At 42.8% G+C, this 27,138-nt stretch overlaps 1 protein-coding gene across 3 annotated transcripts in view; it reads right to left on the reverse strand.

Annotated features, from left to right (window-relative positions):
* The window catches only part of mpdz (multiple PDZ domain crumbs cell polarity complex component), a 103,924-nt gene that overhangs the window by 23,425 nt on the left and 53,361 nt on the right, over nt 1-27,138 (reverse strand). For 2 of the 3 annotated variants that reach the window (XM_079491131.1, XM_079491130.1), the window contains exons 28-39: nt 23,345-23,437; nt 20,687-20,749; nt 19,139-19,210; nt 15,665-15,869; nt 11,245-11,441; nt 11,005-11,096; nt 9,040-9,118; nt 7,038-7,118; nt 4,655-4,750; nt 4,099-4,173; nt 3,092-3,269; nt 1,613-1,761 (exon numbers count right to left, since the gene is read on the reverse strand). In XM_079491131.1, coding sequence (XP_079347257.1) covers nt 1,613-1,761; nt 3,092-3,269; nt 4,099-4,173; nt 4,655-4,750; nt 7,038-7,118; nt 9,040-9,118; nt 11,005-11,096; nt 11,245-11,441; nt 15,665-15,869; nt 19,139-19,210; nt 20,687-20,749; nt 23,345-23,437 — 1,380 coding nt within the window. The remainder of the gene's footprint in view (nt 1-1,612; nt 1,762-3,091; nt 3,270-4,098; nt 4,174-4,654; nt 4,751-7,037; nt 7,119-9,039; nt 9,119-11,004; nt 11,097-11,244; nt 11,442-15,664; nt 15,870-19,138; nt 19,211-20,686; nt 20,750-23,344; nt 23,438-27,138) is intronic. The other variant, XM_079491132.1, reaches the window with a different exon arrangement.

Raw genomic sequence — 27,138 nt, forward strand, 5'->3', positions numbered from 1 at the left:
AGAGCCAATGACAGCAGGTGATGCGACAGGGCACACGTAGACGGATGACCAAAATATCACTGAGGGGGAAAACGGCATGGTGTGTGTGTGTGTGTGTGTGTGCGCGTGCACGTGTGTGGCGGTCTCTGTGCGTTCCAGCGTGAGTGTCATGTAGGGTTCAGAGGTTACATTCCTGCGTTGGGATATTGTCTCTTGCGGGCCGAGGCCAGACAAAGGGCTATTTCCCCCCCAGGCCTGAGCGAGCACACAGAATGGACAGGCACAGGACAGGACAGGAGCGCAGGAGGAGGAGGAGGAGAGGGGAGGAGGAGAGGGGAGGAGCACAACCACTGTGACAACATCATATCCTACATTCCTGAGTCCTCCAGGCTATATTTCAGAGCTGCGCTCTGTCTCCACCATGCATGCAGCAAACATTCCCAGTGGGTGGCGTTGGGTTGTGTGGCTTTGCAAAAAAATGATCACGTCATGTCAAGTATCCAGCTATCCACGTATCGGCTTTTCAAATAAAGGGTGGAGATTCATCAGTGGGGGGGGGGGGGGGGGGGGGGGGGCATGCTGTACACACCAATCATTATCCTGCACTTAAAGGTGCAACACTTAATAAAAAGTAAAATAAAAATCAATTATTTAAACTAAACATAGCAATCGATCATTCATTTAATACAATAATGAATGAATACTATATCCCTATTTTGGACAAGGTGAAACGTTTCAAATCATTGCTTGTAGATCGGTTATTTTCACTATTTATTTTACATGACAGCATTGTGACAAAATGGTATAAAAACGTGTGCCGTGTTGTTTTTGTCGACTAAAACTAAGACTACCTTTTTTCACTGACGAAAACTAAATGGAAACTAAATGAAAACCAAGCTGCGATGACTAAAACTAAGACTAAATATATTGACAATTTCGTCAACAAATAAAAACTAGACTAAAATGTTAGGAAGGGACTAGTGGACAAGAGATCCAGTATAAGTAATTTTACAATTAGTTGCATGCTGAAATTAGTCGATCTACAAGCCCACAACGCGTCACGTTGTGGGTATAAAAACGTATTTTTCATTTCATTAGGTCTTCAAATCCAGCTGAACGATACTGTGATGACCTTTAGGCCTTTATCACTCGCATGACTGAGAGGTCAATATAACCAATTGTGACCAGATTTGACTGCCATCGCGCAAATTCCAGCTTTTCACCAGAGGAGGCTATTAACTCACAATGAGTTAATAGCACAGGCAGACTCTTCACACACTAGAGCATGTCTGAAATAAGTGTCAGAGCTCAAATCGACATGTAAATATGAAATAAATGCTTAAACATGTAGCTAGGTGTAATGTTAGAGACCACAGAAGTGAACCTTTCAAGCCTTGAAACCCTTCAAGTTTTCTCAAGAAAGAAAATTCTGTCACATTTTACTTCAGTAATGAGAGTGCTAATCACTAATAAATCACTTAATAAAACTAGGACAGGCTACTGGATACCCCAGCAGCCCGTCGTTTCTTTCTTTCGGAGATGTAAACAACCGACAGTTGTGTGCTCAGATCAAAGCAGGTCTTTGATGCAGTGATACGTTAGCAGCTCGTATGCTTTTGTTTGTTTGTTTTACCAGCAGGGTGTCGCAGCCCCCCACGATGCTCAGGCCCAGGCCCGTCCGGCCCTTGGAGATGTCAATGGTGGTCTCGCACCCGGGGATGATGGGACAGGTCACGGGGTCGGAGACCAGGGTGGCCGAGGGGGTGGACGAGCGGCTCGGAGCTGCGAGGGAAGGAAGAACAGGGACAGTTTAGGTGGGGAAAGTACTCACCTTTTGTACTTAAAAGTATCAATACTGAAGTGTCTGTTACAAGTTTAAAAAAAAAGTCTGGAAGTATTGGTATCGTACTTAAAGTACCAAACGTAGAAAGTACGCATTATGCAGAATGTCCCATTTCAAGTGTTGAAATGTCTAAAAAGATTTGGAAAATAGCAGATCTACAAGCTCACAATTGCGACGCAATGTGAGCTTGTGGATCGGCTATTTTCAAATGGCCGGAATGTAATCTACAAAGTAACTAGTAACTAAAGCAAATAACTGTAGTGGAGTAAAAGTACGATATTTGCCTCTGGGATTTAGTGGAGTAGAAGTACTTACAGTACTTAAGTAAATGTACTTAGTTACTTTCCACCACTGGAGACAGGGACAGGGAACAAGACACACCATGTCACACCACTGTGAAGGCTCTATTCACTGCCTGTGAGCCGGAGGAAATGAATGCGAGTGGCTTTGATCAACACGGCTGTCAGATGCCTGGGTTTATTTTCCAGGGCTTCGTCGGTTTACTAATGTAACTTTTCCCGAACCATAAATCAATAACAAGATAAACGCTGCAGTGCAGATAAATTGGCGTATAAGTATAACGCTGAAATACACAAACGTAATGTTTGATCGGAATATCTGGAAAGATATTATGAAAATAGCCAAGCTAGATTTGCTATTGTCACTACTTTTGACTATGTATCTATTTAATGTTTTCACCTGGATGGGGGACAGTTATTGTAGCACTTTAGCACAGGGGTTCTCAACGTTTTTGGCCGGGGACCCCCGGAAATGCTTTGGCAACGTCTCGGGACCCCCGCCCCGCCCCCTCCCGACCCCCAATATAAATTGACTGCTACAATAACCTTAAACCATTTTTGGCGGGAACCCCTATTGGTGTTTTAAGCATTGTTATAATTTAGCTATTTAAAAATAGCAGATCTACAAGCTCATAGCGCGCCACCGAGTGGCGCGCTATGAGCTTGTAGGTCTGCTATTTTTGAAAAATCGTGGAAAATAAATAAAAATAAAAAATATATATATATTTTTTTTTTAAAATAATTTGGGGACCCCCTAAAATAATTTGGCGACCCCCCGAGGGGTCGCGACCCACGGGTTGAGAACCCCTGCTTTAGCACACCTAGTGACTGCACATGCACCTGCTTGTGAATGTTGAACACCGGGACATTAGTTTAGTTTGCTTGAAACCGTGTCAAACACGGCCAAACAAGGTATGGTAAGCTATAAGCACTATTATTGACATTATTGCATGCTTGTCAGATGGCTCACTCCTGATGGGCTCTGCCTCCAGCTGGCCCAGGGCTGACGTGGTGATGCTAGGCAGAGGGTTGGCCAGGGCTCCGTCAGAGCCTGCCCTCGACTGGCTGGACAACTGGCAGGACAGGGAGGTGTCATCTGTGGCAAAGGTTAGCTTCACTGGACCTTTAGCCCTCAGTAACGAATTGACCTAAACAAAAGAAGGCCAAAGTATATTAGTATAGAGTATAAATGGCCAATATGGTTAAAAATAATAATAATAGTGCAAAGAGCAGATTTACAAGCTCACGATGCATAGCAATACGACGCCTTTTGAGCTTGTCCACCATCATACAACAAAGTACTGAATATTTGTATTTTTTTTACACAAATAGCACCAAAGCAACATAGTCAGCAACAACATGATAAAGATTGAAAAACCCTATCTATGTGGTTTATAAAGTTAATCTAATTTTAATTCATAACAGAAATGCAAATGCAAATAAAAAAGTAATCGGAAAATTTTTATATTCAATATTTAACACAGCATCTCAGTTTTGAGATTCAATTTGATCTGTAAGGTGTAAGAAAAAGGATAGGAATAATCTGCAACTTATTTGATCTACCTTATTATTATCATGAGTAAAAACTTAAAAACTGTACATTTAGATTCTCTATATTTTTGTGTAGTTAGTCGTTTCTTTGTTGTACTATTGTTTTGCCCAGTTGTTTCGAGTGATGCATTTTTAATGGACCACAATGGAAACAAGCCTCTGGCTTTTTTTGTGTCATCCATTTGGCGTGTTGCATGCAACCAAGTGTAAAATGACTTCTACTGGATCTCTTGTCCACTAGTCCCTTCCTAACATTTTAGTCTAGTTTTTATTTGTTGATGAAATTGTCAGTATATTTAGTCTTAGTTTTAGTCATCATAGCTTAGTTTTCGTCAGTGAAAAAAGGTAGTCGACGAACATTTTTCGCCTTCGTTTTAGTCGTTTTAGTAGAAATCAACACTGTGTCCAGTAAACTTGCAGCCCTACCTTATCCACAGAGTAGCCGAGCACTGGTTCATCATTTACAGCAAGCACTCTATCTCCTGGTCTCATGCAGCCCTCCTGCACACACACACACACACACACACACACACACACACACACGCACACACGCACACACGCACACACACACACACACACACACACACACACACACACACACACACACACAGTAGCATTGTTTACAATAATGTCAGTGTTGTTAGCCAACCTGAAACCTTTTATCTCCACATTTTGAACTTTGAATAGATTTCGTTCTTTTTTTTTCCTTCTTGAAATTAATGGCCTACTACATCATAGAAGAGCGTCGCACAAAAGTAGTGAAAAAAGGTGATCTACACATATGAGGCGTACTGTACTACGGAGCCCCTGAATGGCCATGCATTCAAAATATATTTTATCTTGTCCGTACAAGATAATATCTCGTCCGGACAAGATATTATCTTGTCCGGACAAGATAATAATTATCATGGCCATTCAGGGGCTCTGTACAACCCAACAGCGACGATATATTCTTTTAACTTTGCCAATGCATTTTGCATACTTGTTCTGTGTGTCCTTTCATTTCAGATATGCTCTGAATCTCAATCCCGTCCTTGGTGTCCCCGTCGACGAAGGTGATGCCCAGTCCACCATCGTCCTTTTAGTGGAGAAAGCACAAAACAAAAACAGTGAAAAACAAAACGAAATAAACAACTCCTGGACTCATAAGAGAAGGTTTCTCTCATCATAAGAGAAGGTTCTCTCATCATAATAGAGAAGGTTTCATCTGATCTTGGCATTCATGTACAGTCAAATTAACCCATTTTGGGCGGGAACCCCTTTTGGTGTTAGCATTATGTTATGCTTTAGCTATTGAAAAATAGCAGATCTACAAGCTCATAGCGCGCCACCGAGTGGCGCGCTACGAACTTGTAGGTCTGCTATTTTTTTTAAATCGAAGAACCACTGACATAGAAACATAGCTTTTTCAGAAAACTGTCAGGATGTAGAAGACATTTTTAGAATCTGATCTCAGGTCAGAATGGGTTAAGCCAGCCAGATAGTTAGTTCATTGTTACCAGGCCAATTAGCCCCACAAATATGCCTTGCTTCGCACAATAGATCTTTGAAGGATGTACACAGGAAATGATGGACAACCATGGAAGCTCATTAGCATGAGACATCCATTAAATACTTGACAGTGTGTGTGTGTGTGTGTGTGTGTGTGTGTGTGTGTGTGTGTGTGTGTGTGTGAGCGTGTGTGTGCGTGTGAATATCCTTGGATATCGCAGATGTTATCTTCACACTATCATTCCCTGTTCTATTCTAACCCATTCTGGGCGGGAACCCCTTTATAATTATAATGTTATAATTTAGCTATTGAAAAATAGCAGATCTACAAGCCCATAGCGCGGCATATAGTTTATGGGGGTCCTTGACATGAAGTAGTTTGAGAACCATTGACATAGAAAAAACATGAGGGTTTTTCAGAAAACTGTTAGGATTTAGAAGACATGAATTGTTTAAATGGAGCTCAGTTCTAAATGGGCTAAACCATATGGACAGCACCAGGCTTGGGCCTGGACTCCTTTGGTATCCTCCTATGGTATCCTCCCGTCTCACACAGCCCATTGGGGGGAGCTTTCTCCCAGAGGCCCAGAGGAGCTGCTGCAGCACTAGCCATTCTTATAAATCCTAACAGTTTTCAGAAAAATGCACATTGATATATCAGTGGTTCTCAAACTCATACAAGGACCCCCAAAATTATATATGTATTTTCAACATAAAAAAAAAGAAATGGCAGATCTATGAGCTTGTGTATCTGCTATTTTTGAATAGCCACACCAAAGTATAACATATGGCTAAAATATAAAATGACACCTGGGGCCCGTTTATGAGATTCTACCACAACACACAAACTGCATAGTGTGCCGTGCCTATGCCTCGGCCAACGCCAAACCACAACAGAAACAAAATCTGCTCTGCTATAAAAAAAATCTGCTTTCTTTTTTCTTTTTTGTAATTATGTATGCATGTATTTTTGTGTATGTGTATATAGATATATTTATTTATTTCCTCCAGACTGTTTTTTCCGACTATCCTTGGGATTGTGGGTGGGGGGAGGGTGGGATAGGGGATTGAGTTTTATTTATATATTTTATGTCTGTTTAACACATTTTGTGCCCAAAACGTCTGTGGACGTCCTGGGTATTACCGCAAGTGCATAGCCCAAGACGTCTGTGGACGTCTTTGAAAATTTTTATTTTTATTTAAAAAAAAATCAGAAAAATCAAAACACTTTTTCTTTTTTTTTTTAAACACGTGGTGCCAAAGTTTGTGTTTTCGCCATTGAGAATACATTTGGCGTTTAAATTAAATAACTCAGAAACTATAAAACATTTCAAAGTAAAAAGTTCCAGCATGTGTCTCCACAGTCAGCTGAATTATAAAAAATGTGAATGGATTTTCTAGGTGAAAGTGATTTTGGGCAGTTTTGCGTGGGCTCTCAATGTGTTAATACTTGCCCCTGGGCTACTGTTACAAAAACCTGAATAAAAAGATTTTGAAAAGAAAATATAAAATTACACAAAACAATGGTGTACAATATGTGTCAGTCGAAAGATGGGTCGGCCACAAACACTATTGAGATTTTTGAGTTTGGGCTCCGATCCAGAATAAGCTGGGAACATCCGTGCTACAGTACACCGGAACTGTAATCCTGGATAGACCAGAAAATACAGTGTGTGACTCAAGGTATTTTTTTAATTAACTTCCGCCTTGGCTGCTGCGCCGATCAGTGCCTCCGTCTCATTCCTAACCATTCATTCCTTTTGTGTACACACGTGTGTGGATCTCCATTATGGTGTGTAGTTTACCATAGTGTGTGTGTGTGTGTGTGTGCGTGCGTGCGTGCGTGTGTGCGTGCGTGCCAGTGAGTAACCCACCATAGGTTGTATGATGTGATGCATGTACGTCACTGAGTCCGTGTCAGCCAAAGGTGTCCCGTTGGAATGACATGATTCCACCTGGCAGAAAATAGACAACTGATGAATATACAATATAATTACAACTCTTCCATTATAAGTGAATAAACAATAGATGTGTAGATCAACTCATTGTGACATTCACAGCATGGCATGGCGCAGAATTATTCATTAACCTTGTTTCTAGAAGAACATGACACGTTGTTATTGACTATTAGAAATATATAATTTTGTTCTTTGTGGTGACAGTACCGGCAGATTGAGTTTCACGAAGGCATGAGGAAACATCAGACATAACTCTTCATAACGACTTGGGAAGATTTGTCTGCATACTGTACATATCTTTGCATGTTTTGAGACGAGATTACGTTATTTTGTTGGCATCGGAGCTAGCAGGAAGATGTGTATTAAGGGATAGGCGTCATAATGCGTCATGTGACAAGACAAATAAGACATGTACAGTACAAGGGCTACAGATACAGACAAGGGATCCAAAAGCAAACCGTTGGTCACAACGTCATATCAATTAAATAATGAATTGAACTGCGTCAAGAGCTTTGGACCAGTTGTCCACAGTGTCCGCTCTGGCGCCATTCATCTTGGCAGTAGAACGCTCCAGTAAACAAATATCAGAAAAGCAATTAAGCCAATTTCTCTTCAAGTTAACAGTCGGTTGTACTGTACATGTCTTATTTGTCTTGTCTGTGTTTGTTTGTGTTTGTCTTGTACTGGTCTGTAGTGTCTGTATGTTTTTGTTATTTGCTTTTCTGTTTGTTGTTTTCCTTTTCTTTTCTTTTTTTAAACAAAAACAATCCTATTATATTTTGCTGACTCATGAGTTTTTTGAGTTATAGTATATTTATATATGAATATCGATTTTGTTTTTGTCTTTAACGGTTCTTTTTTCTCCATTCCCCCCCCCCCGTTTTTATTGTTTTTGTGTTCATTGTTTTAGCTGTCAATGTGTAAGGCCACCTATGTGCATTGATGATTTACATGTTTGTCTTGTTAGAAAATATAAAATAAATAAAAAATTGATAAAAAATAAATAAGAATAAGGCGTCATGTGGCATGGAGTGAGTTAAGTTAAACTACTGAAATGAGGTTGTGTGTATTTGTGCTGGCCACACCCACAGCCACAAATTGAGTCAATCAAACATGTTGCTAACGCCTTCCTTTCTGGCTGATTTGTAGACAGTACGTCTACTACTACTACTACTACTACTACTACTACTACTACTACTACTACTACCCTGTGTTCAGTTTTCCTGTCCAACTATAACATGAAATTATAATCATAACTTTTGGAAACCTCTGCCTGTCTGTAAGTCCACATCAATTCTCTTCCCTATCCATTTTTGTTCTCGGTGGGTTGACGAACAGATCCCAAACTGCACATGGACATTGACCATTGGCTTGCAGGGAGTGAGAAAGCCTATTTTCCCGAAGCTGTTTACTAGCATTTCTGTGAACGCTCACTGAATTAAGTCTGCTGTGGGTGGAGGCATGGGAGTGACTCATGGGAACAGTGCCTGCCTCGGTTAATTGATTGGCAGGTGTTTGTCTAATTACTTTAATTTAAACGCATAACCAAGTAGCAGTCACAGCAATAGATAAGGTGCAACAATGAACAATTTCAATAAAGTGTGCGTGTGCCCCCCCCCCCCCCCCCCCCCCCCCCCACACACACACACACACACACCATTGTGTACCGTTTTATTCGGGGGGTGAATATTGGTTACTGACATGTTTTGTAGTTATTGTAGCTTGTTTAAATGTTTACATTGTTAATGTCTAAATCTGTGTACTCTCAGAGTACACAGATTTGTGTGTGTGTGTGTGTGTGTGTGTGTGTGTGTTTATAAGTTTCTTTACAGTTAGTTTCCAGTGTGGGTGTGTGTGGGGGTGTGTGTGTGTGTGTGTGCGCGCGTGCGTGTGTGCGTGCCAGGGTACACACATGTACCTCGGTATGGGGCTCCGATGCATCCTCCTCATGCTCTCTCACTGGTCCCACGGCCATCTGGTTCAGAGCTGCTGGGTTCCTGTTCCAGAGAGTCATTACTCAAACACAGCTCAGCCCCTCCACCACAACACACGCTGTTAGATCCCACTACAGCAGTGTTTGAATAGGGTGTATGTGACATCATACATCCCATTTGTATAGGGTGTGTATACTGTGTGTACACCCTTTGTTCAGCATTGATAGTGCTTTTTTTGTGACGTTTTCGTCCTATGACTGTATACAATTTACAATTACAATTTAGGCATTTAGCAGACGCTCTTAATCCAGAGCGATTTACATTAAGCAAGTCGCTCTGGATTAAGAGCGTCTGCTAAATGCCTAAATTGTAATTGTAAATTGTATACAGTCATAGGACGAAAACGTCACAAATACATCCCAGTAATTCTCCTACTCTGTATCTGTAACTTCACTGCTGTGCTGCCTCTGGCACCTGAATTACTCCTGCGGGATTAATAAAGGTAGATTCCATTCTAGGACCTTATAAACTTCTGTTTGCAAAACGCCTGCCCTTTAGACAGCAAACAGAAAACGTGTCTTGTAGGTGAGATAGAGCAGGGGTTCTCATTCAATGTGGGATCCAGGGCCCCTCTGTGTTCCTTTGGAGGGGCTCCAAATGTGAGTGTAGAAATGGAACCCTTACGGGTGTCCATTTGGTTCCATTTGTACATACTCTCCGCCACTTTTCCACCAAAATTACTTTGGTTCTAGAACTGGTTCTGTTCTAGATACTTTAACGTAACGTTGGTGCTTACAAGGAACCTGTGGCCATTTCTTTTTTGGTTCCAGTTCCGAACCAACATTTAGGGGTTCTGAACCAATTAACCCATTTTGACCTGAGATCAGATTCTAAAAATGTCTTCTACATCCTGACAGTTTTCTGAAAAAGCTATGTTTCTATGTCAGTGGTTCTTACATTTTTCAAAAATAGCAGATCTACAAGCTCATAGCGCGCCACCGAGTGGCGCGCTACGAGCTTGTAGATCTGCTATTTTTCAATAGCTAAAGCATAACATAATGCTAACACCAAAAGGGATTCCCGCCCAAAATGGGTTAATTTGCAGTGGAAAACACTCTGAACTGGTTCAATATTAGGCGGGGGGGGGGAAAAAGAACCAAACTGGTTCAACCCCCGGTGGAAAGAGTTACAGACCTGTGAGAGTCCATTTGGAACGCCCTCAAGGAACCTCTGACAACTACTGGCTTATAGTGACTCCAACTCAGTGTTTCAGTCAAGTGCACAACTGTATAATATCAATATGTGCTCTGTTCTCATCTAGACTCAACCCTCCTGGACACTATCATTCTTTAGCACACATAATGTTTGAGAGAGAAGGACTTGCAGCTCATAGGAAACATGTCGTGTTTTGTTCATGTGTATGAGACTGTACTCAACTTGGAACACTGGTCTTTCTTGTGACACAATAGCTCCCTCTAGTGGATTTGGTGCTACCTTACCTTACAATGGTCCTGAACATGCCTTCCTTGTATCAGCTGTAATTTCAAGCACTCTGTACTTTAAGTACGATTTACAACAATTGTATGATGCTACAGGTCTTTAACCCATTCTGGGCGGAAACCCCTTTTGGTGTTAGCATTATGTTATGCTTTAGCTATTGAAAAATAGCAGATCTACAAGCTCGTAGCGCGCCACTCGGTGGCGCGCTACGAGCTTGTAGATCTGCTATTTTTGAAAAATCGAAGAACGACTGCCATAGAAACATAGCTTTTTCAGAAAACTGTCAGGATGTAGAAGACATTTTTAGAATCTGATCTCAGGTCAAAATGGGTTAAGTACGATTTACAACAATTGTATGATGCTACAGGTCTTTAGAGGTTGCCATGAATATATTATTTAGTCCCTTAGATGTTGGGATGGTCTGCTAGGAAGTACGTTTTTTCCTGTACCTGACAAAGATGATTTTTACTTTGGATGGGGAACTCTTGATGATAGAAGATGCGTTCTGGTGACTGTGGCCATAGAGAATTTGTCCATTGATCTGAAATAAACACAAATTGCAAATTATGCACCAATGACCATGAACCAATGCTAAGTTATCTGAGCAGGTGTTGTGCTGCTATAACCTCGATCTGTTTATAAAAAACCTAGTCAGAAATGAAATACCGGAACACAGAACAGTATCTTACCTCCAACAGTTCATCCCCGACGACCATCCGTCCGTCCCTGCCGGCCGCGCCACTGGGGTCGATTCCCACCACGAACACGCTCATGCGAGAGCGATCCCTGTTCCCTGCCAGGCTGAGGCCGAGGCCAGTCTTCCCCTTTTCCAGCTCAATCATGTGGATAACCCCCGGGAGGCAGCCGTAGCGCTGGCTTATCTTCTCTGGAACGCAGAGAGAGAGAGAGAGAGAGAGAGAGAGATGGTATTTATTTACTGCAAGCAGTGGTGGATAAAGTACGACGGTGTATTACTGCCATCTCGGTGAAAAAGAAGGAAAAAAAAGAACGCCGGTGGGGGCGGGGCAATTTTCTGACATTAAACTCGGACATTTTTGAGTAAAGTGTAGGATATTTCTGACGTTATAATCTCACAGATTTGCCACATTAAAGTCGGAAATTTCCGTGCGGCTCACGCACGCAGGCACACAAGCAGGCACACACACACGCACGCAGGGCAGGCACACACGCACGCAGGCACACACGCACACACGCACACACACACACACACAAACTGGTGCAAAATCTCAAAGATTTTATGTGTTTAATGTGGCAAATCTGTGAAATTATAAAGTCAGAAAATTGCAAGATGTTTCTCAGAAATCTCTGAGACTAATGTCAGAACATTACCCCGCAGTAAAAAAGTGTGAGAAAAAGAGTGAGAAACGCCTACGGGCACAATACAGATCTTATTCCCCCCCCAGATTCGGCACTAACATGGAACTGAATTCATTCCACTATTATGCCACCAAAATGTGCAATGCCCTACCACCACCAGCCATGAGGATCACTGTGTGATTCACTGTAGCTAATGCTCTTTGGGCGAGGACGTGTTCATCTCTGGCGCACATTGCAAGCAATTCTCAAAGGACAACAGTATTTCTTATTAAGTCAGAGAATAGAGTCTGAAAGCTGCAGCTTTTGGGGAAATATACAGCACCAGGGGAGGTCCTGGAGGGATTTGAGTCCAGGCCAGGGTACAGGACAGTCAGTACAAGGGCTTCCAGTCCAGACACAAGCACTTTCTCTGAGAAACACTTTCTCTGTCTGGGCAACCCGTGTTTCACATTTTGGATCCTAATTCACATGATGTTTCTCCAACCGAATGCTGAGGCAGAAAAAAAAGAAAACAGCATCTAGTAGGTGTGTTGTGTAGCCTTTATGCACGGCCATGAAAGGTAAATGTCAGATGCTGACACTCCCCTTCATCCATCTCCTCTGTCTGGATCTCTCCAACGTTAACCCATTCTGACCCGAGATCAGATTCTAAAAATGTCTTCTACATCCTGACAGTTTTCTGAAAAAGCTATGTTTCTATGTCAGTGGTTCTTCGATTTTTCAAAAATAGCAGACCTACAAGCTCGTAGCGCGCCACTCGGTGGCGCGCTATGAGCTTGTAGATCTGCTATTTTTCAATAGCTAAAGCATAGCATAATGCTAACACCAAAAGGGGTTCCCGGCCCAGAATGGGTTAAACCGCCTCCTCTATCCATCTCATTATTTGCTCTCTGTGCATGCGTGCATGCATGCGTGCATCTCTCTCGCCTTCCCGCTTACTCTAAGTCACCCACTCTGTGTGTGTGTGTGTGTGTGTGTGTGTGTGTGTGTGTGTGTGTGGATGGCTAGCATTCAGAGCGATGGGCTCCCGGTGTTCTGGGCTCCATGCCACTGTTGGTCCATCAGTCCTCTGCTAATCTCCACAACTCACCTAACCGGTCCCGGCATCATCAATCTTATCCCTGCAGGACGCACACGCACACACACACACACACACACACACACACACACACTCACACTCACACTCACACTCACACTCACAGATGCACTCGCGCACGCAAATGTGCCCTATGCTCAGGTGGTCGGGGGCTGGAAGTCTGTCCTTTATTCTGCTTGCCAGGCTGAAGGGCGTAGAATAGTTCTTTTTCCACCTTGAGCTCATGAGTTCATCCACTCTGCACTCTTTCTGTGTTGAGTGATACGACGCAAGACATAAAAAGGTCCTTGGGTCTAGATGTAAATGCCACAGGCCTGAGTATTTCCTTGTGCATTCCGTGTGCTTTCGCTATGGAACAGGTAGACAAGACAGTCGTGCATCCCAAGCATGTGATGTGGGTGACCTCTAGTGGCAGATGTGTAGCAGTGGATGATGAAGGAAAGAACTTTGCATAGCGGTATTTCAACAGTGAAGAGTAGGCTAAGAGAGTCCATAAGAGTCCATCCTAGTTTACTGTAGGTTTCAGGTATTGCTGTGAGCAAGAGCAACAACGGATGAGTTGACTTCAATTCCTACATTGCCCTTTGAGCTTGTTTAGCTCATTTGAATCCTGAAATGTAGCCGTTTTGGACATAGGGGACCCTATCTTGCGCACCATCTTACTCTTATCCCTAAACATATTAGCCATATTTTACTATTTTTAAAAAACATTTCAAAATAGTTCAACTAGCCGATCTACATCGACACGTTGGCTAATTGAAATATTAAAAAATGTTTTTCAAAATAGTAAAAAATGGCAAAGAATTTAAGGGATAAGGGGTTAGGCGGTGCGCAAGATAGGGCTCATGAAGTTTCCACCAGACGGAAATGATTTTGTTAGCGACTGTTCTCCCTGCTGTTCTACTGTATATAACTAGCCTTGTGTCCCCTGACGTCAGTGGCGTGCACAGATATACACTAGGGGGTGCTAGAGCACCACCTGCCCTTGCCCTCTGGACAGCAATGTGCCCTTTTGGAAAAAATAAATAAATATATTTTTATATTTCTTTTTCTTTCTTTTTTTTAATACAGTGTACAGTATGTGGACCATGGTGACATTGATGAATTATTGATAAAAAAGCTTCTAATATATTATTTATGCCCCAAAATCTATAAATCTCACACTATTAACGCAGACGGCCGGTTCCACGCGCTGCACAAGGTGTCCTTTTTTCACTTGAGCACCTGCCCCTCAAGTGGCAACGCGAGACTAAGGAAATAGGAGCTAAGGTGGAACATGTTGCCTTCTCCTCGTGACAGTGAGCATTAAGACTAAATACTGTAAAAAGGGTTGGTGTGGGACATGCCGCTCAGTTGAGAGAGGAAAAGGGAAAAGGAAAACATTAAAGATATATGTCACAAGTTAAGCCTCCCCGGACAGTGTGTGTGTGTGTGTGTGTGTGTGTGTGTGTGTGTGTGTGTGTGTGTGTGTGTGTGTGCCGCTGCCAACACTGAGTTGGAGCGCACCTGCCACCTGCTCCTTTATCCACACACTTTCCGAACCACTGAACCAGATCACATGTGCCGAAAGAAGCAGGGGAAGTGGAACATCACACACACCACGTGTAATGTAGACATTTCACACACGCACGCACGCACGCACACACACACGCACACGCACGAACACACGCACAGTCGCACACACACACACAGAGCAGAGGCACACAACCTTGTCTGTCAGGGCCCACTTGAAAATCTCAAAGGCGTTTGTGTGCGGGCCACCCATCATCTGACCACTTAGCTTGTGTTAAGTGGTCTTTTCTTACACACCACATAATGTTCTTGTTTTGTTTTGATCATAAGACCCCGTAATGGCCATTCAGGGCTAGCTCTCTTTTTTTCTTTTTTAAGATATTTTTTTTGTGGCTTTCGCCTTTATTTTCTTTTTCATAGAGGGATAGGTATACAGTAGGCTGACAGGAAATGGGGAGAGAGAGATGGGGGGGTGACACGCAGTAAAGGCCGTCGGGATCGGGACTCGAATCCGCGGCACACTGCCAGACTGGATTACCAGCCAAGGTGCCCAGACGGCTACGCCAGCCGCCCGGGCCAGGGCTAGCTCTCTTTATGTGTTTCTGGTAATATTATTGTCCCCTCATTTTGCATGTCCGTGGCAAACATTTCATTTTGATAAAAATGGCCACCACAAGCCAGCATGGCAATGATGACCCCTGTTTATTATATATCAATCGATTGCAATGTTTTGTCAATTACTTGGGGGCCCACACTTGCAATAATCCTCAAGGCCCACCAGGGGGCCCCCGGACGGACCACAGGTTGGGAATGGCTGATTTAGAGCAGAGGTTCCCAAAGTGGGGTCCGGGGGAGGAACCAAATGGAACCTTATGGGTCCGTACACTCTCAAGAGTTAAATTAACATTGATGTTACGATATAAATTGGGGGTCCCCGAGATATAAATGCCATTAAATAGGGGTCCGTAGCCTAATTCAGGTCAAACCTGGGGGTCCTTGAAATGAAAATGGTCGAAAATCTTCTCTTATGGGGGTTCCTTGGCATACATTTTCTAATGGGGGTCCGCAGGGCTAATAATGAGTATCATTTTGGGGGGCCCGTCCTTAACATGCAAAAGTTTGAGGAACCAGTGATTTAGAGAGAGGTGTGAAGTTCAACTCACTCCAGCTGTATCCAAAGTCGTCCTCCGCCTCCAGCTCCTCGTCCTCCTGGTCCACCACCACCACCACCACACTGTCCTCCTCCGTCCCCTGGCCGTGAGTCTCCGTCAGCGTGTCTGTGTCCGTCTCTCCCACGTGGGGCACCATGGGGAGGGGCAGGAGGAGAGGACCGGATGGGGACACCTTCCCAGCTTCCCGTCTCCCAGCCTGCATCCCCATCGAGTCGCAAAGACATGCAATCAATCAATCAATCAATCAACCAACTTCATTCGCTTAGAACAGTGATTCTCAACCCGTTTAATTTCAAGGACTCTGTGTTATGGTTGTCCATAATAATATCCTTATATCCAAATTAATAAGTCCCTAATATATCCCTATGTCCTAAAACCCTTTTTTTACTACTTTGAAAAACATTTCTAAATAGTTAAAATAGCCGATCTACAAGCTCACAACATGTCCATGTAAGTCGCTATTTGAAGTAAGTACAAGTAAGTCAAATGTTTTTCAAAGGGTATGGCACCGGCGAAAATAGGGCCCTGGTCCCCAATCCCTACCTAATATCCACATAAAACATCCATTAGGTCCCCAATATGTTCCGATGTGAAGCACCACCATCATCAGATTGTGTTTGAAACTGTGTTGGCCGTAAAAATGTTGACATACATACATACCCGTTGCTACATACCCGTTGTCCATCAGAGATTCAAACACTTACCTTACAGACAAGAGTAACAAGAGTGAAAACAACCCTTTGGTTTTATCATCGTTTTGGTCTCACATCAGAAAATCATTTTGTTCCAAAGCCAAGAAATGAAAGGCTGGCCATTAACCCATTCTGGGCGGGAACCCCTTTTGGTGTTTTAAGCATTATGTTATACTTTAGCTATTGAATTTTTTTTGGAAAATCGTGAAAATGTGGCGCAAATTTGGAATATATATTCTTTCAGAGCGTGCGTTTTAAACTCAAATCTTTGCTTCTGGAGGGTCCCTGGAACATCATATTTTGAGATGGGGGTCGGAGGCCAAATACATATAATTCTGGGGGCCTTGACATGAAAAAGGTTGAGCACTACTGACATAGAAACAGGTTTTTCAGAAAACTTTTAGGATTTAGGAAGACATTTTGTAGAATCGTCCTCAGGTCTAAATGGGTTAAGTGCCACTTGATTAAATATTAATTCCTGTATGCTTTGATGACAAAATGAGTGTGTGTGTGGGGAGGGGGGAGGGGGGAAACAAACATAAAAGCCCCCTTGTAATTAATTGATGTTGAATGTTGAAGCCACAAGCACACAAACAACAAGAGAGTTCAGACCAGTGGGAGAGGTGTTAGGACATTGTGTATGCAAGTGAACAACGCTGGAATACATTCACTATATCGTCTCGGTCGGGTGGAAACCTCATTATAGCCAAAACTGTTACTTTATCAAAATCAGTAGGAGATCCACAGGCTCAAAACGTGATGCTCTTGTGTGTAGTATGATCAAGTAGGGCGATTATTTATGAAAAACACAAAAAAGTAAAAAAATACGGAGAGGTTTCTGCCCGACAGCAAGAATATAAGGACATAGTAACACTATAGCACTGGTGCTCAACGTTGGGTCCGGAGACCACCAGGGGTACAAATGGACCCTCACGCGTCTGTAACTCTGTGTACACTGGTGCTCAACGTTGGGTCCGGAGAGGAGACCACCAGGGGTACAAATGGACCCTCACGCGTCTGTAACTCTGTGTACACTGGTGCTCAACGTTGGGTCCGGAGAGGAGACCACCAGGGGTACAAATGGACCCTCGCGCGTCTGTAACTCTGTGTACACTGGTGCTCAACGTTGGGTCCGGAGACCACCAGGGGTACAAATGGACCCTCACGCGTCTGTAACTCTGTGTACACTGGTGCTCAACGTTGGGTCCGGAGAGGAGACCACCAGGGGTACAAATGGACCCTCGCGCGTCTGTAACTCTGTGTACACTGGTGCTCAACGTTGGGTCCGGAGACCACCAGGGGTACAAATGGACCCTCACGCGTCTGTAACTCAGTGTACACTGGTGCTCAACGTTGGGTCCGGAGACCACCAGGGGTACAAATGGACCCTCACGCGTCTGTAACTCTGTGTACACTGGTGCTCAACGTTGGGTCCGGAGACCACCAGGGGTACAAATGGACCCTCACGCGTCTGTAACTCTGTGTACACTGGTGCTCAACGTTGGGTCCGGACGGAGACCACCAGGGGTACAAATGGACCCTCACACGTCTGTAACTCTGTGTACACTGGTGCTCAACGTTGGGTCCGGAGACCACCAGGGGTACAAATGGACCCTCACGTGTCTGTAACTCAGACAGTGTACAAATGGAACCACATTAACCCATTTTGGGCGGGAACCCCTTTTGGTGTTAGCGTTATGTTATGCTTTAGCTATTGAAAAATAGCAGATCTACAAGCTCATAGCGCGCCACCGAGTGGCGCGCTACGAGCTTGTAGGTCTGCTATTTTTGAAAAATCAAAGAACCACAGACAGAAAAACATAGCTTTTTCAGAAAACTGTCAGGATGTAGAAGACATTTTTAGAATCTGATCTCAGGTCAAACACTCCGAGTGGCCAAAACGGAGGTCTCCGTCCTATCAAATAGTTACGCTCAGCGCCCCGAACGGAGATTAATCAAAAGACGTAACATTAATCATTTCATAACCGAGCGCAGCGCTCTACAGGCTGGGAGCGTTGATTGGGCAACATTCGATGTCCTTTCCGGTTTGGACGTCATCCGCCTCCATTTTAATGGATGGGATGAAAAATCTTAAAACGTGAAAAACTCTTGATCTAAATCAATGCTTCCAATTCTAAAAGAGAATGTTTTTGACAGCCCATCGCGGTCCCGTCGCTTGTCGCGTTAGAAGTAATCAAACCTCCCGTTGTTGTCGATCCCCTCGGGGGTGTTTTGGCTACATCTAGCTACTTCTAGCTACTTCCAAGATGGCGCGGAGCAACCTTGAAATAGGCTCTGAAGCTGCAAATCGCTGGGCACCCTGATTTAATTGTTCCAAATACCGCTGGGCGGTCAGAGTGTTTTTAACACTGACGATTTTACAGTGTAGATTGGGGTTCCGTAGTTTATTTCAGTGATTCTCAAGCTCTTTTATTTCCAGGACCCTCAGTTTGATATGCATTAGGCCACAGAGCCCTATTCGATAGGGTTATTCTTTTTCTCTGGGACCCCAATCTACACCGTGAAGACCTCAGTGTACCTGTTTAACTCTGAGGGTTAACAATTGGAACCAAACACAGAGTTGAGAAACAGTGCTATGCTTTATATTCCATTGAGCATAATTTCACATGACCGGCCATTTTGCTCTTACGTCATTCACAGAGTCTGGTGGGGTCGTGTTATGACGCGAGAGCACCGTGGATGTGAATATGGTCAACACAGGCATACACTGACATGGACAGTGGAAGGCATGACAACACAGAGACCCACAAACCTTAAACGGAGTAGGGGTGAAAGGGTTAGTTGGGGACAGGCGAAGAAATAATCTACTGTGACTGTCACCCTCCTACGGACAAACAACAAACAGCTTTGTAAGGCAACACAGTTACCACTCGGGAGGTTTCAGCTGACGATTAATTGTCACTCTAATAATTGTGATTAACGACTTAATTGTGTTTCTGTCGTTGGAACAGTCATAAACACACGTTGCACAGGGCAGATATGACAAATATCACACACATTGAATTACTTTATACTTAAAAAGAACATTAGTGAACTCAAATAACTGTGATTAGACCATTATGAAATAATTGTGACAGGTCTAGTTACCAGAGTACTTTAGACAAAAATCTTCTTTGCAGTATGTTAAAATAATTTAATTTAGAAAATACAACATCTTTGTGGAATGATAACGTATAAAGTATTAAGCCTTCCAGTCACTCACTCCATTTGTGGAGGCCTATTTTGAGAGGCGACGCGAACACCACTTAAAAGTTAGTTTCATGGAAAGAACAGGCGCGACTGAAGTTCTGCTGCTCTCAAAGAATCCCCATCTGGTGTAGACTAGTCACTAGTGAGTGCGAGTCTAAACATTTACAGCAGTATATCTCTGTGATCTTAAGCTACTGCACATTGGGAAAAACACCACCCCAGCAATGCACTGTTTGTGCCGATGCAGACAGGCAAGCGCCTGCGGTGTCACAAGGTCACCACAGAGAGACACAGCAATAAGTGTGTTCTCTCCCTGAGGCTACCACAGCCATAAACAATGGCTAAACTAAACTAAACTAAACAAGCCAGGTCAAACACCTTCAATCTGTGAAGACCACTTTTGCTCACACACAAAGAGCAGAGCTGTCTTTATTATCATTATTTTGGAGGAAACCACCTGCACATATTGTACTTGTGTAGTATGTACAACAGTATATACTATGTATTGTAATTCACAGTTGATAAATTATTCTCCCTTCATATTGTGTACACAATATGTCCATGGCTGGAAAGGTTTTAGATGGACTTGTCCTGTATTTATTATACAGTATTATTACCGTTTTACCCTTCACCATTGTTATCCTGTATATTGTTATTGTTAGCACAGTCTGCTGAGCAGCATGTCACACCAACATTTTGCCTATTATACTACGAGTGAGTGACAAATAAACCATTTTGAAAATGGGGAATCTTGAAGGGATGCTTCTGTGGAGAGTGATATGCATTTTTAGGCCGCAAGAAGAGCACCGCTTTCTGTCTGGATAAGTAATTAACCCATTTTGGGTGGGAACCCCTTTTGGTCTTAGCATTATGATATGCTTTAGCTATTGAAAAATAGCAGTTCTACAAGCTCATAGCGCGCCACCGAGTGGCGCGCTACGAGCTTGTAGGTCTGCTATTTTTGAAAAATCGAAGAACGACTGACATAGAAACATAGCTTTTTCAGAAAACTGTCATTTTCAAACAGACATTTTTAGAATCTGATCTCAGGTCAAAATGGGTTAAGTAAGTAAGCAAATAAGCTGATGGATGTTAATTGAAAAATACCAACCTTGTCCTTGGTGTCCCTGGCTGTAGCTGACGTTCTGTCCTCACTGGAGTCTGTTGGGGACGTCTGTTTGTGCACAAAATGGGACATGAACTTGAAAACTGTTCAGGAGCGTAGCATAGCATATAGTTAACGTACAGTATCGGATAATACATGCAATGATCAATCAATCACATGGTGGGACTTCATAGAGACCTAGGGCTCCATTTTCGTCACCGCTAAACCCCTTATCCCTAAACTTCTTTGCCTTTTTTTATTATTTCGATAATTTTTTTTGAATAGTTCAACTAGCCAATCTACATTGACACGTTGTGAGCTTGTAGACTGGCCATTTTAACTATTCAAAAATGTTTAGCAAAATAGTAAAAATAGGCAAAGAAGTTTAGGGATAAGGGGTTTAGCGGTGACGAAAATGGAGCCCCTAATTTCATGTCTGACAGCAAGTAGAGTGAAATAACATTGTCATGAAAGTAACCACTAAAACAATCAATGTATTTGATTATTGATATTGACCACTTCCAAGCTGGCATGTCTAATTTGGGGCATGTCAGTATCAAGGGGCCAGTGAGGCACTCCAATGTTGAAGCACTGGGCCCTAGTGGTAAGAGGAGGGACTACAGGCGGACCCGTGGATTCATGACCGGGAAACCCCGTTTAACATTGAGCGCTCGGTTGCACTTCCGCATTGGACCACCAAAATGTGGTGGTCCAATGCGGAAGTAGACGTTTTGAGACGGTCCTTCCGGGTGCTTCAAAACGCCACTGAGCAACTTCCACTGACATGAATAGCGGAGGGGGCGGAGCTTCGTGCCAGATCAGTCTCTATCCTTTTAATACTCTATGGTCAGTATGCCAAAATCTCGAATATGTTATAGAAATGTTCAAAGCTTGTAGATGTTTGCCATGCAACACTGTTGCATGATGTAGCATAGATATGGCTGGTGATTCAAATTAACCCACTTTTAGGCTATTAAGTTGCTATAAAACCATTTAGAATTCAACTTCATTTGTTTTCTTTTGTAGAGCAAAAATTAGCTTCACCAACATCATAACGTCGCCGTGGGGAAGACACGTTGTATCTATCTCCATATTTCAACGTTTGTTAGTTTGTTTGGTCGTTTTTGGTACTTCTTTGTACTGTTGTACAAAGTACTTTGTACTGTTGTACAAAGAAGTACCAGAAGCTCTGTAGATCGTCTATTTTCACTATTTTGGGAGAATTTTTATAGTGAAATTGGTTAAGTCTGTCTGCTGGATTATAAATACAGTATTTGACCAATGAAAATTGGTTAACCCATTTTGGGCGGGAACCCCTTTTGGTGTTTTAAACATTGTTATAATTTAGCTATTGAAAAATAGCAGATCTACAAGCTCATAGCGTGCAGAGCTTGTAGGTCTGCTATTTTTGAAAAATCGTGAAAATGTGGCGCCAATTTGGAATATATATTTTTTTAGAACGTTTTTAACTCAAATCTTTGCTTCTGGGGGGGGTCCTCTGGAACAACATATTTTCAGATGGGGGTCGGGGGCCAATTACATATAATTTTTGGGGTCCTTGACATGAAATATTGAGCACCACTGATATAGAAACATAGGTATTTCAGAAACCTGTCATGATTTAGAAGACATTTTTAAAAATCCGACGTCAGGCCTAAATGGGTTAAATATAAAATAGTATAACTATTAATGATAACAGGGGCTTTTTTCCCATTTTCCTAAAAAAAATAACAGTTTATGAGTTGCCCATGTACATCTAATTCTGTGTACTCACACACCACCCAGCCTGCACACACTACCAGTCTGTCAGAACCAGACAAGGGCCCAGTTTAGAAAATACAACAGGACATACGAGGTTTACGGCCCGACAGTGACGATAAGCGATGAGTGCTGGTTGAGTCTATGGCTGGCATGACCACACTATGGATTGCCCCTGGACAGTTCAGTGAAAACGGGCTGCTCAGCAGCACGGTTCCACTCAGGCTTGAAGCGTTTGTCCCATATGAACGGGCTCAAAATGTTCTGCCAGGCTGCCAGCAGAAACTTTGGCAATTGGCTTTGTGGAAGAAAGATCTTCACATAAAAGCATTTTCTCCGGACTCGTTCCAATCCTTCTTCTTTAAATTGGCAGAGAAAGACTTAGGAACAAGCTTTGCGGGGCAACTGGGAAATATGGGCTTTCAACACAAGGGAAAGGAGGACTCTCTTTTTTTTTGGTAAAGCCTTTACGAAAGATGATATGATTCGCTTGGTATAACCCAGTCATATATATGCATGCACACAGCAAGTTACACAAACTCTCTCACACACACACACACAGACACAACAGCAATTTTGTGCCACACAACATGATGCAAGTGAGTGCCAGAAAGTTCCGATGGTGGAAATGAAACAATTATTTTAACTAAAGTTGTCACGAGGCAGTTAACGCAGCTAAAAACAAAAACAAACACATTAGTTAAAAACAAACACATTATTTGCTTAGTACTTAGTACACACAAAACACTGTATATACCCTCCCGATTCCTTTCTTGTACACTCACTCAATGGACAGATCAATGGACTGTTAACACGACACACAAAGGAAAGCACAAAGGAAGGCATGTCAAGTAAAAACATACACACACAGACAGGACACACAAAGACACAGGGCCGCGCTCTAACCTGGGGCTGGGCGGGTACTAAGCAGGTTTGATTAGTGCAGCGAAGGGTCAGTCCAGGGCGGCTATTTAGCTGCAGAAAAGGCAGGGGCGTTTTCTAAAAGCAAGACAGGTTGAAGGATATTTAACAGTATGGCAGAGAGCAGTTCTGATGAAACTGAATTGGGGACCCCGGTGAGAGGGGGACAAAAAAGAAAAAGAAACGTTGGACAGAAAGTTCAGAAACACTTTGGTGTATTATTCAATGCGGCAGCCATTAATAAGAGCGAGCCGTTTCCTTGACCATAGCCTATTTTGCTGTGCGCACAAAAAGAAACCCCAAAAGATATACTATATCCAAAAAACATATGCAATGCACGGTCGGTCTCTTTCCGTGGAATAATTTTAACAAAATGGTTTAGAGAGACTCCTCCGGGATACCTCGAGATTATTCACTGCTTACAACAAAATGACTGGGAACACTTTATAGGCAACGTGGTGGAGGTGGTTATTATACTCTCTAGGTGGCCCCCAGTGGCTACGTTTAAGAAAGGCATTACTGGCCTGCCTGGAGCGGCTAAAGGCATTATGTAATCAAAACAGTGTTTTCCAGCCTCTTAAAAGTCAACTGTTATGATTTCAAGCTGAAAAATGTGAGGTCTCGACTGTGTGGTGAAACAAGAGAAGTTAACCCATTTTGGTGTTAGCATTATGTTATGCTTTAGCTATTGAAAAATAGCAGATCTACAAGCTCATAGCGCGCCACCGAGTGGCGCGCTATGAGCTTGTAGGTCTGCTATTTTTGAGAAATCGAAGAACCACTGACATAGAAACATAGCTTTTTCAGAAAACTGTCAGGATGTAGAAGACATTTGTAGAATCTGATCTCAGGTCAGAATGGGTTAATAGCAGTGGTGTAAAGTTACTAAGTACATGTATTCACGTACGGTTCTTATGAACTATTATTCTATTCTTAGTTAAATTAACCTGAGTTACAACTTTATGTGAACCGCTTTTTTAAGCATCTACACATCTCTCTCAAAAAAGAGCCAATGTACAAGTTTACAACGTGTTGCACATTGTGAGTTTGTTGATTTGCTATTTTTTGGCAAATGTTCCCCCCAGAATAGGGCCTCACTCAGACCTTTGCAGCATTGCTGCATGCTTGTTGTATGAATGCTGTGAGTGTCATGGCCGCCCCAATGCATTTCCAATGGAAGTCACATGGTTTGTAGTCCACATTTTGGACTACAAGCTGTTGTATGGCTTACGGCTGTGTTTCGACTGCGCCCCTCCCCCTCATACAACACAAATGTTGTGTCAAACCATGTGACTCCCATTGGAAATGCATTGGGGCAAGCTGTGTCACACCCTTTGTATACAACAAGCATACAGCAATCTGTTGCGACCGTGTGAGTGAGGCCTAACAATTCTGAGGTACTTTAATAGAGTAGTTATACTTCTACTGCAAATATTGCACATTTTACCCCCACTACAAATATTTGAATATTTTAGTTATTAGTTACAGATTTAGATAATTATTACAAAACATATATTAACATTTTAAGCCCTATTTTCTTTCCTCAGCCATTTGAAAAAATGCAGCTCTACAAGGTCACAAAACATTGTGACAGGTCAGGTTGTGAGCTTGTAGATCGGCTATTTTCCAAAAGATTTGATCAAGTAATCAAGTTGATTACTTTTAAGCAAAATGGAACCCAAAGTTGTGCTTGTGGTCAGGCAGACTGTAGGGGAAAAAAACACTGATGAGCAAGGCAACAGCTGACCGACGCGTTTCAACACTCAGGTCTTCAAGAGTGTCTGAAGTGTTTTACTTTGGTACTTTTTTTTGAGTATATTTGCATGCCAATACTTTTGTAGTGCACTTTTATTCAAGTATTGTGAGTGACTAAACAAGACTTTCACTTTCACTTTATATAGTGTTATGCTACTTTTACTTAAAGGGGAATTTTCCCTAAACCTTTTTTTACAAAAGTAAGTTGATAATTATGTATATTGACCAAAAATAAATAAATAAATACAAATAAAGATATATGGGAGCTGGGGCTGCAGCTGGAGATGAAGCTGGGGCTGGAGGGGTCTAACGCTAGAACTCCTATTCAAATCGCGCAATTAGTTTTTGTTCACATCTGTTCTAGATGATGTGACAGCAACACTCCATGCATTGTTCGCTCCATTGGCTCCCGGTCGCTGCCCGCACAGAATACAAAACTCTGATGCTGGCATTCAAAGCAACCAAAGGCATGGCCCCCCCATATCTCACAAGTATGATCGTACCCTACAAACCCTCCCGCTCACTCAGATCAGCCAACGCAGGGAAGCTGGAGGTACCTTCACTAAAAACGCCGGGACAACGCTCCACACGTCCCAAACTCTTCTCCCTTCTGGCTCCAAAACTATGGAATGCACTTCCCATTGCAATCAGAACTGCAGCCTCACTCCCAATCTTCCGCCGTAGTCTGAAAACCCACCTCTTCAGACTCCACCATGGCCCGTAGCACTTGCCCTAGCCTAGCCCCTTAGATAGCACATTATGTAGACTTAGATAGTATTTTAAACAGACTTATAGCTTGTTATGTAGACAGCTCTAGAATTGCACTTTATGTAGTCATAGCACTTTATAGTACACATGTATAATATATTATATAGTATAGTATGTATAGTTTACATAGATACTCCACTGTTACGTTCTTAGTTTACGCATGATTCATGATAACTACTTTTTATACATGTGATGTATGCCATGCTTTTTGTTATTGCTTAATGTAAGTCGCTCTGGATTAAGAGCGTCTGCTAAATGCCTAAATTGTAAATTGTAAATTGTAATTGTTGACACTGCACTCTTCCTGGTCTACGTGAGCTGATGTTAGACCCCCCCAGCAGCAGCCCCAGCTCCCCTATATCTTTATTTTTTTTTCATATTTCTTTTGGTCAATATACATAATTATCAACTTACTTTTGTAAAAAAAGGTTTAGTGAGAAATTCCCCTTTATGTAAAACAATCTGAGGACTTCTTCCACCACTAGCTAATAAAGCACCGTAGTCTGACGTCAATATCGGTAGAGGGCGCAAATCCACGGGTTCATGTACTTTTTATTTGCATTGTAATCCCCATAGGGGGGATTTTAGATGGGGATCAGGACTTCGGCGCTCTATACAGAGAGAGTAAGACAGGGTGGGGGGGGGGGGGGGGGGGTGGGTGGGGTCGGTACAGCTGGATTGCCTCAGGCATCGAGGAGAGATTGAGTGTGATAGATAGCCGATCAGATCAAGAGCAGGGGGGTGTGGGGTTTGGGGGGGGGACAGATAGAGAAAGAAGGATTACCTGGTGTTTGCGATGTGGCATGCGTGCTAAAGCGTTGCTGTATTTCTCTACAACAACGCGTGACGTGGATGGACTATATATTGACACGGGCTTGAGGGAGATGGCGGCGTATGGGTGGGAACAGAGATGGGAGGCTGGATTGGTTAATGGTAAAGAAAGGTGGGAGGGCTAAAAGCAATACGTTTGGTTTGGGAGAGGTTTATCTCACGGACTGTCATAAAGCATGAACGAATCCTTGACTACCATGCGGAGATGCGGAGCTGGGAAGGAATTAGGTACATTTATTCAATTACTGTACTTCACTACAACTTTGAGGAGCTTTTGGTTTACTTCAGATACTTCTGCTCCGCTACATCTCAGAATCAAATGTTGTACTTTTTTACACCACTATATTTATATAAAAATCACACCCGTGTGAACTGAGTGGTGCAACTCCCCTCTCCCCCCCTCTCTCTCTCCCTCTCTCTCATTA

The sequence above is a fragment of the Electrona antarctica genome (assembly GCF_951216825.1).
Source record: "Electrona antarctica genome assembly, chromosome: 21".
Classification (NCBI taxonomy): domain Eukaryota; kingdom Metazoa; phylum Chordata; class Actinopteri; order Myctophiformes; family Myctophidae; genus Electrona; species Electrona antarctica.